The 13,467-nt window shown below is 51.3% G+C and overlaps 1 protein-coding gene across 1 annotated transcript in view; it reads right to left on the bottom strand.

The window, feature by feature from the left end:
• KIF26B (kinesin family member 26B) overlaps positions 1 to 3,826 on the bottom strand; it is a 308,732-nt gene extending 304,906 nt beyond the window's left edge. The window contains exons 1-2 of the mRNA XM_064445818.1: positions 3,508 to 3,826; positions 2,856 to 3,257 (exon numbers count right to left, since the gene is read on the bottom strand). Coding sequence (XP_064301888.1) covers positions 2,856 to 3,257; positions 3,508 to 3,570 — 465 coding nt within the window. The 5' untranslated portion in view covers positions 3,571 to 3,826. The remainder of the gene's footprint in view (positions 1 to 2,855; positions 3,258 to 3,507) is intronic.
• Between the last annotated feature and the right edge of the window lie 9,641 nt (positions 3,827 to 13,467).

Raw genomic sequence — 13,467 nt, 5'->3', positions numbered from 1 at the left:
TAATGGATTTTCTAGACTGTTTTCAACAGCACCAACAAAAGTCATCATGTAAGTCAGCTAGATGTAGCTGACTAGAAGACAGATGAACAATTAAATAGAGCACTTAAAACATACCTAATAAAGACAATTACAATTTAGCTGTGTCTTACTGGGCACCACAGTCTTGAATTGTAAGATGCTTTGCAAGTTCTGAGGAAATATCCAGAACCAGAAATATGATTTGCTCCTTCTTCCACTGAACTCAGTGGCAGGATCAGTTCTAGCCCCCCAAAAGACCTATTCCCATAGCAGCAATTGAGCAAACCTCCCAGCTACATTAACACAGCATGGTAGTCCCCAGGCTCAATCCAAACTGAAGTCGGTTTTCCCCAGATGCATGACGTTTTACCACATCCTTGCAAGAGACCCTGTACATCTTGCCCTCAGAGGGCAACCCCAGTGCATTCCTGTGGCACACAGCTGCAAAGGCAGCTCACTGGCCCTGGCTGAGCTGGCAGACACCACACCAACACCCTGCTTTCCCCTAAGCAGGCACTGAGAGGCTACCCCATGGATGCCAGCCTCAATGGACTTGCAAGACTGGCACAGCATACCTCATCCAAACAAGTCAATGGCACTAACCAGGACATTTGTATCCTGTATCACCTAAACCAAAGCTTCACTGTGCTGGGCAGTGTCTGCTGAAGGCAGACGTCACAAGCCCAGAAAGCTAGTAACAGTTGTAAATAAGCCAGAAAGGATGAGAGAAAGGGATGGTTCTGCAAATAGCCACAGGCAGGTAGCACCCATCCCCAGAAGGGAACTGCATGCAAAAGGCTGGAGTACCTCAACAGGATTGAGCCTACAAGTACTATTCAAAGCTAATAGAGCAGAGGGTCACCATAGTCTGCAAAGGTCACCTTCTTTGTCTCTTTCTTTCCCCCTAAATCCACATCTACACATTGGATGGCAATGGCTTTGTAAATGGCACTACTACACAACTGGAAAGTTTGGAAAGTAGGTGTTAGAAAAGAGCATAGGGTAAGGGGGCTAAAAATGGAGAAGTAAGGCTTACTACTGACGTGAATAAACACTGGCCTGTACAACATCAGCTAAACTATGCTAACAACAGAACAATTAACAATAGTAACACGAGGGTAACATCTCAGGAAGGCTAGTATGGGCAGCGACTACCACTATTACAATAGGAGAAGCCTGTACAAATCTTTAGAAACTGACAGATTTTGCAGTTATGTAGCACCATGGGAGGCATACAAAGCCTGATGCTTATGTTTTATCCTCCTTACACCCCCAATCTCAGTTGTTCTGATGGCTGCTGTATCTGTATCAGTAATTTCCCACCTATACCCACAGCTGGTAATGACTGCCAAATCATAAAGCCTGACATTTGTGAAGATTTTGGTACAGGGCCACTTTCCAGGGAATCAACCATGTATTAACATGCTTAAATTGACTATTAATTTTGGCAGTTCCATCTTTCCCTTTTCATGAATAATTCAGTGAAGCCAGCTCTTGAGACAAGGTAACAACTAGTACTTCAGTCTTTTGTTCAAGAGAACACCAACTCTCGCTTACACAGCACGTAAATAAATAATGGAGAATACAACGCAACAGTAATACCAGGGACCCTTTCTCAGCAGTCAGCTCTTTCCTGTGATACCTCTCTATCGTAACCACTAATGAAAACTCTTTGAAGTGGAAGAGTAAATATTATCATTTGATAGTACCTGGGCCCAACAGGGCAAACAAAATTGCATTGTATTACATTCTGGGAGCTGTAGACCCATTCACAATACAATACTCACAGCGTTGCTATGGAAGAGCCCAGTGCTTATTAATTTGGTAGTATGGGGTCAGCCAAGGGCTGCTGGCCACTTTTTTAGAGCTGTTAGCCTTAATTTTTACATGTACAACAAAAAGGGGAAAAAAAAAAACCAGCACCAAACGAAACAAAACCAAGGAATTTCAGAGTATGCCTTTGGAGGTACCAGATTCCTCAACAGAGGCAGAAAGCAGACTTCTAACTCTACTCACAATCAGTCAACTCTTAAAACCTGAGGCCAGATTTCAGAAATATTTGCATGCTCTTTAGGCACAGGATTATTCAACCCAAGAGTCAGGGTCTAGCGGCTTCAAAGCTTAAGCTCTGAAGTGGCCTTACCAGAAAAAAAAAAAAAAAAAAAAAAAAGGAAAAAAGTTAGTGCTTCTCTGCAAGACAGAAGCATCATCAAGTTGTCCTTATGTTAAGGACAGCCTGGAGAGCTGGATTCAATGCCACAGTCTGCCACAGCCTCCCCAGTGGACTCCCACAGCATTTCAATGCCTCATTTGAACCTAGAGCAGGGCAGGGGTCTCTGCTGCACCTGGCCCCGCAACAGGAGTACAAACCATGGGCATCAGACCGTACACACCTTACCACTAAGTTGGCTGCCAAGTCTCAGGGTATTTTGTAAATCCATCCTGTAGGGATCAAAGAGAGCAAAAGGGGAAGGGACCAATGACTGCCATGTGGCACTCCCACCCCTCCTTGCCCCTCACCGGGAACAAGAGCAAGTATACAGGAAATAACAACACAAAACCACCGTCAATGCAATGAAAGAGGAAGGCAAGGAGTGAGATACAGGGACTGTCACAGAGGCCCCCCCGAAGCCTGGCAGCGCTCCGGAGACGGAGGCACCCTGCTCTACGTGAAGCGGGACGCGAGGGTGGCGAAAAGGGAACAAGACCAAGAATGGGCGAACCCGAACAAATCCTAAAACCCCGAGCGGTGACAGCGGCAGAGGGGACCCCCGGTGGCCGGCAGCCCCGGCGGCACACGGCTCCCCCCGCTCCGCTCCGCCCCGGCCCCCGCTCACCTTGCTGCTGACGGGCCCGGGGATGAGGAGCTTCAGCGCCTGCCTCTTCAGCTCCGCCAGGCGGGCGTTGCAGTGCTCGCACCAGACGCCGCGGTCGGAGCCCGGCGAGGAGCCGCCGCCGCTGCCGGAGCCTGGCGAGCCGGTACCGAAGCCGGGCGAGCCGCCCAGTGAGCCGGGGGAGCTGGTGCCGATGCCGGGCGAGGCGGGTCCCGGCGAGCCGGTGAAGGAGCCCGGCGAGGAGGTGCCGGAGCCGGGGGACGGGGTGCCGGAGGAGCCCAGGGCAGAGCCGGCTCCCTCCGGGGCCGGGCGACTCCCCGCCCGGGACTCCTCGTACGCCTTCCGGTACCAGCTCTCGGGGGAGAAGGGGGCGGCGGGCTTGGTGGGGGAGCAGGGGTCTGTCACCTGGAGCGGGAGGAGAAGGAGCAGGGGGTCAGGCAGGGAGGCCCGGAGGCGCCGGCAAGTTTCGCTCGGACGCTCCGCGCCCGCGCCTCGTCCGCCCCCCGCGGGGCAGCCCGTACCGCCGCCCCGCACCGCGCCGGGGGGCTCAAGGGGCCGGCGGGGGCGACAGCCGGTAACCGCCGGGAGAGGGACCCCCGGTGAGGCGACGGGTACCCCCCCGACAAATCCCCTCCCCCCGACGACGACAACTTACCCCGTATTTTCTGCTCCGCGCCGTGACCGCGATCCTCTCTTTATTTCCAGCCACTGAATTCATGGTGGCTTCGCAGCGCGGCGGGAGAATTTCCTACAGGTTTCCCAGTCCGCATCCGAAGGGAATAGCCGGTCCCGGGAAGTCCCCCGTGGAGCGGGCAGGAGGCTCCCTCCGCCGCCTCCGACGGGATCGCTCAGCCCCAAAACACCGTCAGTTCTCAGGAAAAGGCTTGGGGATGGGGTTTTCTCCTGGCCGGTTTCTCGTCATTGTCTTCCCTCTCATTCCCTCACAACCCTTGTTTTCACAGGAACAGCAGCACCCGGCACAGGAGCGTTCCCCGCGGCAGGCAGCGCAGCTCCCCTCCGCAGGCGAGGCGAAGCATCCGAGGTAGCTTTAGGAAAGGCAAAGGAGGGAGCGGGAGCCGCGCTCGCCCCAGCCGAGGCGCCTGCTGCCTCCGCTACAGCGGCAACTTGTTTCCTTCCCTAAGGTTTGTAACTGAGTTAAAAGAAATCCTCCAAAAATATGGGGATCCAGGCTCTGGGAGGAGCCTCCGCGTCCCTTGCAGCCAATATCCTCCTGCCCATTTGTGCCTGACAGTTTTGCAGGGAAAGAGAAGGAAGAGCTGGGCTGCGGAGCCCCGTACGCTCCTCGGTCGGTCGGTCGGTCTGTCAGTCGGTCTGCCGGTCAGCGGCGGAACTGCGGGGCCAGGAGGAGGATGCCAGAGCCCCACTGCAGCTCTGCGCCGTGCCCTGGCTGCCGGGAGGGTCCATTTTATTTTGCAGTATTTCTTGATTGACGTCTGTGATTTCCCCCCTCTTCTTGAAAAGGGCGGGCGGGGGGGAACCTTGTTGCTTCTATCGCAGTTATTGGTTAGTTGCCTCTGTTCAGGGCTTTAATGAACATGATTTCACAAGTGTTCCTAATCCTCCCTAAATAACTAGGAAAGAAAAGCAAGCTGTGTTTATGACAGTCTCTGGCATGTCTTTTCCGTGTCGTAATTTTACCTGTATTAATTTAACTTGCAGTCAAGGGCGTAATAAATTAACAATTAAATTCTGATTTCTTTTTGTGGGTTGTGTGTAGCTAGTTATGGATCCCTTTTTATTTCAAATCCTGCAGATAGCAAATCGTATCTAATAAATCTTCCTCCTCAAAACAAGTTGCTGATTTGCTCAGAAATGGATACAATAAAGAGCTAAATGCCATATCCCTTGATAGGGTCATAACATGGATGGGTTGATGCAATTGAGAGGGCAGAACAGACAGGGGACTCCCATCCACTTTTCCACCCGCCTATTGTTACTTCCATATAAATCCATCCTTCCAGCATCCCTAATGTACCTGGGCTGTTACAGCCACGAGGAAACCAAGCCAGCCCACTGGATCGCTGGGCAAGGATGTCCCAGTACAGGATACTCTGCCAGTAGTAAAGGTGTATAAGACGCTCTGCCGTGTTTTAACTTGACCAGGAGATCACACTCAGAGCCTAGGAGCCATTCCTGGTCCGCATGAGAAAGCTTTAACGCAAGGCTGACACAAGCCGTGCTGCCCAAGGTATCAGGTTGCACCAGTAGCGCCTCATGCATTTACACTTCGTCATTTACATTTACGCTGCATTCGGAGGTGCCTCCAAAAAGCTGGCCAAGCGGGCAAACAAAGGAGATGCGCCCCGGCTCCTACTGCAGGTGAACGGGTTTCACATAAATGCGGACGCAGAGATGCCGTGTTGTGTTCTGTAGGCAGACGTGATGGGGATGACAAGGTAATGCTGGAAAAGGCCGTGCAAGCCCACAGCAGTGCGGAGCAGGTGTGCTCCGCAGGCCCCCACACCCTGGCAGCACGCAGCCACGTGCCACAGCACCGCGGCGGGTAACTTCTCATCTTCTGGGCTCAGCGATTCCGGTGGCGAACTGGCAGATTTGCTTTGTTTTTCAGCAGACCTTTAATTACCGAGCTGCTAGCTATGCCTGCCTGCCCACGGCTGCTCCCTCCGTCACCGTCACCCCGCGCCTGCCTCGGGAGGCGAGGGCCGTCCCGGGGGCAGCAGCCTGACGAGCGGGCTGTGACAACTTCCGCGCCGCGGACCAGGGCCCGGTCCGGACCGGGCGGCTGAGCTCCGCCGGCCCCCGCTTTCCCCGCGGCACCCCGGCAGGGTCAACACCTCGCAGGGGGCCGGTGGGGCACGCGGAGCCGAACGGCGCTCGGAGGCTGTGCGGTTCCCGGCAGCCCGGCGGGGGGAAGAACGAGGAGGACAGCGGTCGAGTGACCACCCTCCTCCCGCTGCGGGTCCGGGGGGGGCACCGCCCGCCGCGCCGCAGCCAGCCCCCGCCGTGGGGGGAGCGACAGGGCTGACCGTTAAACCGCCGAGTTGCCGGCCCAGCCGGGCGGGGTGGAAGGGGGCGGGGTGAGGCCGTGCAACCGGCTGGCGAGGGGCGCCGCCGGCGCCGAGGGGCGGCGGTGGGCGCGGCCGGGCGGGGCGTGGCCCCGCGGCGTTGGCGGGCGGAGGGCGCCCTCTGCCGGCGGCGCGGGGCGGCTGCGGCGGGGCCGGGTGGGCGGCGGCGGCGGCTGCGGCCGTGCTACGCCGGGCCGTGCCTTGCGGGGAATGAGGCGGCCACCGCTGCCCCCGGTCCCGCTCGGGTGCAGCGGGCGAGCAGCCAGCTCCTCCGGAGCACGGAATCGGTAACGGGGGTGCCGGGGCCCGGCGGCGAGCAGCGCTGCCCCTCCTTCAGAGAAACGCCCGCCATGCCTGGGGCGGCGGGATCGGGCTCCTCCGGGCACGGCTGCGAAGAGCTGTCAAAGCGTGCCCTTTTCCGGGGTGGGACTTCCCCTGGGGTTTTTAGGGTGGGAGGCGTTGCCTCCTTGGCAGGGTACGGTAGCACGGTTCCGCTGCCCCGCTGCTCCCGGGGGGGTCGGATCCTACTGGCGTGTGATCTCCGCCGTGCTCCCCCAGAGAGCGGGGCCTGTGGTGGGGTGCCTGCTCCCAGCCAGCTTCTGCACACCTGGCATCGCCTGCCTCCGCTCCCGCCTGCTGCCCGGCGGGGCGAGGGCTCCCGCCGCGCCCGAACGAGCTGGGGTCATACCCAGGGCTGCGGGAGGCTCCGGCGGCGAGGCGATCTCCGGCAGAGGGGCAGCGGAGCAGATGGAGTAGCCCAGCGGAGAAAAAAACGGATCCCATCCACGTGGCAGGACCTTGAGGAGGCTGTCCATGGTTTTCTCGGTCCTTACCTGATGGCTAAGTTTGGTTTGAAGTGGAGAAGTAGGGCCATGACTGGTGAGGAGGAAGAACACCTGCAGACGGGAAATTAGGACCTCAGGACATGGTAAAATTGTCATTTGAGCCTGAAGAGTCTCAGTAGCAAATTTCCATTTTCTCACCTCTCATGTTTGAGGGAACCGTTAAGTGGGTGGTACTGAGAGATCTTCTTTTGCAGTCTTACATGACTTTATTGGCCAAGCCTGGGTGATGGCTCTGTGGCTGTTGGATCATTTCTCCCTCCTCACAGGTGTCAGTATTTACTGACATTTTGAGTCACTGGGGAAAGGCTTTATTGAACTGTGAAAAATTTTTGGAAGCTGAAATATTCCAAATTCTCCAGTTTGAAGTATTTTGCTGCTAAAATCTTTCCAGTTCTTGTTATTTTTGTGCTGGCCAAAGTATAAGACACTGTGGTATCACTCCAGCAAGAAGCTCTGCTAGGAACCCTTTCTCTGCGTTAACACCTTCCACCCTGAGAAGCGTTGAGGTATAGCTTTCTCCCTCTCTTTAGGCTCCCTTGTGTGGAACTTGGTACGGTTTCCTCTTACAACCCCTCCTGCTCCCTGTGTCGCAAAGGGAAGACAACCAGTTAGCAGAATCACCAACATGCCGATGACAGGCAGCTCCACAGCTACCTCTGGTAGTTATGGGAATCTGCCTTAAACTTAGTCCTGGCAAATCATTTATGCTAGCAGTTCAGAAGTTAGACTAATTGTTGTTCTTAACTCCAGGCAGAGCTGAAAAAATGGGTCTGTTCAGACATTTATAAGTAAGTGGATGGGACCCAAAGCCTTGGATGCAGGCGTATGTATCAGGCAGAGGTTCAAGCAAAAGCTGGTCTCAAAGCACTGAGGATGAACTTTGATCTACATATTGCACCTCTATGGACTGTTGTGACCTGTCTTTTAGCTAGTATGCAAACTTCCAGTTTCTCCATCACACTGCAGTGCGTTTGCAGCAGTGTATTATCACTCTGCTGCCTTCAGTGGATTTCTTCTGTGTATATCTCAGTGTGGGTGCAATTAAATCTGACCTAGAAGTTCAGCTTCATCACTCAACTCTGAGATGCTGGCACCGGCCCAGTTCTATCAATAAACAGAAGTTTATGAGAGCTGGAAATGTTGGTTGCATCAAAGAAATCCTTTGAGGTATTCACGTTTATGATAAATCTCAGGATAAAAAAGGTGACAGCAACTGTAACTTGAAGAGTCATTGCTGCCTGCACAGAGGCTTTGTTTCCAAGTTTGGTACTAATAAGTCTCAGTATCGGGTCTTACTTACAATTTTAAAAAGCTTCCTTGGGGAGATTTGAAATGCATGACAGCTCTGATACTTGCTTAAAGCTGCATATTAATGAGCTGGAGTCCGTTGGGGGACAGGGAGGAAATTGAAGGCATTTGTAGTACTAGTGACAAAGAATTAATTGTAAAGATAGAAACAGCTAATTATTAAGAGCCACAAATAAAATCACCAGAACTCTTCCAGTCTGATATCTTTTTTCTCTAAAACCTTTCCAGTTCTCGTTCTCATCCCCTTGCCAAAGTACAGGATTGTTTCAGCAAAAAGCTCTGTTAAGAGCACATTAAGTCCCTTATCCTTTTGTATAGCACACACACCAGCAGAAGTGAACATTTCCACAGCCTGAGTATTCTGCAGGATTTAGGTATTCATGTGGTACAGGAGGAAATCAGCTTTATAGACCATGTTTGTACTTCTGGTATTGTAGGTAATGCTCCTTTTACAGTATCTGGGGATATACTATGCTTCTGAGTGTGGTTTTCTACTTGCTCTTGACAATTGTTGAGTATGATACCATGGAGAATTAAGACTGGGCACTTCGTCTCTACAAGCTGGCTGCTGAGGTGTTTGCTGTAGCACAATTTCTAAACCAGTCACAGGATTTACTTTATGTATGAGCATAAAGAAAAGACTGATGCTTGAAAATGCATACTTCTCATGCACTGCTGCAGTCCCTAGTGGTGGGTGGTGTAGCACGGGCAGGGAACGCTCTAAGTGGTCCTTATCACAGCTTCTACTACTTCATGTTACCAGCAGATCTGCATCAGTACACTTTAAATACACCTTTCCCTACTCCAAGCCACAGCAGTTTTACTGTCAGCCTGACAGGGATATGCCTCCCTGTTTGCTTAGCATAGCCCTTTTACCTCAGGGCCATTGCACAGGTTTTTACCCTGCACTTTCCTTGCTTCACTGAGACCCTCTTTGAGTCTTCCTGTAATATAAAAGAAAGCCATTTGTGTTCAAATTTCGAAAAAGTCTCATTCTCTTGCAAACCAGTTGCCTTTAAATGTCACCCTTGCCTGATACCGCAAAGCAATCTATTTTCCACAAAGGTCTGTCTATTTGGTTTTATTTTGAATGGAAAATTTTTCTGTATCTCAAATGTAAAATATTTCACAGACCACCTAGAAACTGCTTTCATAGTTTCTGCCATGCAGCACTGCCTACTTTCATAAATCTTTATGTTCTCAGTAAAAATCAATGCCCACTTATTAGTACAATATTGATACGTGTTTCATAAGCAATAAAGGATGCAGTGTCATGCGCATACATATACTCACAGAGCACAGTTGCATGGAGAAGTTTACAGTCATTTTATGCAGTGGGATGCATTGCAACAAGTCTGCAGCCAATTTTGCTTAAGTTCATAAATTCAAATACTGAAATTTGACAGAATGCCATTTTCTGTTACTCAGGCACAATAAGCATTTATTGCAACTCCAGAATTAAAGGCAAGCCTGAAAAATGAAACAAAGTGGGATTACCTGTGAATCCCAAAGCACCAAGCCGTAGCAATGCAGAATTTACACAGAACAGCAACAGAGCTAGAAAATATTCCAATCAAAAGAGCCAGAGTCACAGGCTTTGAAGGAGAAAGGTGCGAGCTGCTTCTTGTCTAGAAACTCTCCTTGGTTCTGTGAGCACATAGAAAAGCCATCAACTCCTCACTGTGCCAGGCTCGGTGGAGCCACATCCAGGGTAATGCTCTAGCGGCACCGGGCATCCGCAGGTTGTGAGGGAAGCCCCCAGTGAAAGTGTCTGCGGCTGCCTCGGCCAGCGGAGCCATGCTGAGGGGGCCCGTGGCAGCCTGAACTGCCAGCACCTGGCTCTGGCACACTGCTAGCGATTCTCCCTGAGCACAGGGACAGTGGCTGGAGATACTAGAGGGCAGATGATTCCTTTTAAATATTCTTCAAAGACTCTCCGAAGTACCTCAGGGACTGAGGAAAAACGTGTCTTCCAAAAGAATTATTATTAGTAATCTTTAGACAGAAGAGGGGAGAAGATGGTATTAATGGTATTCGCAAATAACAGCATTAACAGGAGGAACATAGGCCAGCATATTCCAAAGTTAGAAAACAGGCAAAGTGGCTGCTGGAGGGTGGCAAGCACCAAGCCAGCATGCATGCCTGCTTTGCCCTTGGAGCCAGGGACACAGGCAGGTAGTGCAGATGGCATGGAAGGGGGTAAGCGGAGATAACATAGTGAAGTGAGCAGGCGGCCTTGAGAAACAAACAGTGAACGATTTATCTTTTCTTCCATGTTACCAGTTAGAGGAAAGGGTGCAGCCAGAAACAGACCTATAATGCAAATCAACTCCTGGATTCATAGCTGGTGACATCATGAGGGTTTTGGCTTTTATGACAATGGGACATTCTCTGATGACTATAGCCTGTTAGGGAAGGATGGATCCACCTGTTTAGGAGAGCCAAGGGAGTCTTTGGCCACAGGTTGGCCAACTTGGTGAGGCGGGCTTTAAACTGAAGGACTCAGGGGGTGAGGTCCAAAGTGACAACGCTCTTGCCATTGCAGCCAACTGGGGAATAAGCCAGGCCAACTAGAGCAGCGATAAAAGTTCCCTAGCTGCCTCCCAAGATGAGATCCGGAAGACCAACCACCCTCAAGTGTATACATACCAATGCACACAGCCTGGGGAACAAACAGGAGGAACTGGAACATTAGAAAGTTATGATATCATAGGAATAACTGAAACAGGGTAGGACAGCTCATGTGCCTGGAGGATTGCGATGGATGGCTATAGGCTGTTTTACAAAGACAGGCAGGGAAGAAGAGGAGGCGGAGCTGCACTCTGTGTTAAGGAGAACCTTGAATGTACAGTAGTCAGCTATGGCAATTGCAGAAACCCTATGGAATGCCTCTGGGTCAAGATCAGAGGGGTGATCTCCAAGGGGGATCTTACAGTATCCATCTGCTGCTGTCCTCCAAACCAAGACAATGAGGCCAACGAAGCAGTATTTGGGTCACTTAAGCAAGCTTTGGGTCAACAGGACCTGGTTCTTATGGGTGACTTCAACTACCCAGACATTTGTTGGAAGAACAATTCTGCAGCTCACACATCACCTGTCAAGTTCCTGGAATGTGTGGAGGACTGCTTCCTCATACAACTGTTAGATGTGCCAACCAGGAATGAGGCACTGCTGGACTTGCTACTCACAAGCCAAGAAAACCTGCTTTGTAGTATCTCAGTTAATGATAGCTTTGGCTGCAGCGATCCCAATATTGTGGAGTTTGGGATCCTGCTGAGCATGCTGAAGGTTAGTACTAAGACAGAGGTTTTAGATTTTAGAAGACCAAACTTCAGCTCGCTCAGAGCTCAGTTGGGAGCGATTCTGTGGGAAGCTTCCATGGAGGATAAAGGAGCTAGCGAGTCCTGGGAGTTTTTCGAGACTGCTCTCCTGGAAGCACAAAAACAGTTGGTCCCCTTTAAAGGCGAGGGAAGCATGTGGAGCAAGAGACCCCCTTGGCTTAACTGCAAGCTTCTGAGTCTGCTCAAAACCAAAAGAGAAGCATACCAGAGATGGAAAAGCAGATGAATATCCACTGAGAACTACAAGGGCATTGACAGGGTGTGCAGAGATGCAGTTAGAAAAGCAAAAGCTCATCTTGAATTGAAATTGGTGAGAGATGTCAAAAACCACAAGAAAGGGTTCGTCAGGTATGTAAACAACAAGAAGAAACAGAGGAAAATATTGGCCCGCTGTTAAACAGGAGAGGTGGATTAGTGACCAACAATGCTGAAAAGGCAGAGGTTCTCAACGCTTTCTTCACTTCTGTCTTTACCAGCACCGTTGGGCCCCAGGCCTTGGGAACAAAAATTCAGGTTGATGCAAACACAGACCCACCGTCAGTGAAGGAAGAGTTGGTATGTGAACTATTACAGGAGCTTGACCCCTACAAATCAGTGGGCCCTGACAATATCCACCCAAGGGCGTAAGAGAGCTGGCCGACATTGTTGTGAGGCTGCTCTCCATAATCTTTGAGATGGTGTGGAGATTGAGGGGCATCCCAGAAAACTGGAAGAAGGCTACTGTCACCCCCATCTACAAGAAAGGCTTAAAGGAGGGTCCAGGAAATTACAGGCCCAACTGTCTTACTTCAGTCCCTGGGAAAGTTGTGGAATGAATCCTCCTGGGGGCTACAACAAGTCAAATGAAGCATGTGGCTGGGAAAAGCCAGCACGGATTCACCAAGGGCAAATCGTGTTTGACAAACCTGATTGCCTTCTATGACAAAGTGACCTACTCAGCTGATGTGGGGTGAGTGGTGGACATTGTCTACCTGGATCTAAGGCTTTCGATATGGTTTCTCACAGCCTCCTCCCAGAGAAACTGATGCGTTACAGTCTAGGCAAGTGGTCCGTGTGGTGGGTGGGGAACTGGCTGACAGGCCGCACGCAGAGAGTGGTGGTAAATAGCTCCTTTTCAAACTGGCATCCTGTCACAAGTAGGGGTCCCCCAGGGATTGATACTGGGCCCAATGCCTTTAATATCTTCATAAGTGATCTGGATGATGGGATCTAGTGTACCCTGATGAAGTTTGCCAATGGTACCAAACTGAGTGGGGAAGTGGAGACTCAAGAAGGGAGGGCCACCCTGCGGGAAGACCTGGGTAGGCTGGAAGAGTGGGGTAACAAGAACCTTATGAAGTTCAACAAGGACAAGTGTAAGGTCCTGCGAAAACATAATCCAGCACAGGCTGGGACCTACCCTGCTGGGGAGCGCCTCTGGGGAAAGGGTCCTGGGGTTCCTCATGAACAACAAGCTCAATATGAGCGAACAGTGTGCTGCTGCTGCAGCAAAGAAAGCCAACAAGATGCTGGGTTGCATCAGCAAGGGCATCACCAGCAAAGATAAAGGAGTCATTATCCAACTCTACCTAGCACTTGTCAGGCCACACCTGAATACTGTATTCAGTTTTGGTCCCCGCTATGCAAAAAAAGACATGGACAGGCTGGAGAGGGTCCAGAGAAGGGCTACAAAGATGATAAAAGGACTGGGAAGCCTGCCACATGAGGAAAGGCTGAGAGAACTGGGTTTGTTTAGCCTTGGGAAAAGAAGGCTTAGGGGAGCCGTTGTCACCATGTTCCAGTGTGTAAATGGTGGCTACAAAGAAGATGGAGACTCCCTTTTTACAAGGAGTCACATAAAAAAGATGACGGGTAATGGGTACAAGTTACTCCTCGGGAGATTCCGACTGGATACAAGAGGAAAATTTTTCACAATGAGAACAATCAGCCATTGGAATAATCTCCCCAGGGAAGTGGTGGATTCCCCAATATTGGACGCTTCTAAGATTCAGCTGGACAGGGTGCTGGGCCATCTTGTCTAGAGTGTGCTTTTGCCAAGGAAGGTTGGACCAGATGCTTCTTGAGGTCACATCTA

This window comes from Phalacrocorax carbo, chromosome 3 (assembly GCF_963921805.1).
Source record: "Phalacrocorax carbo chromosome 3, bPhaCar2.1, whole genome shotgun sequence".
NCBI lineage: Eukaryota > Metazoa > Chordata > Aves > Suliformes > Phalacrocoracidae > Phalacrocorax > Phalacrocorax carbo.
This window is presented reverse-complemented; position numbering and strand designations above follow the sequence as displayed.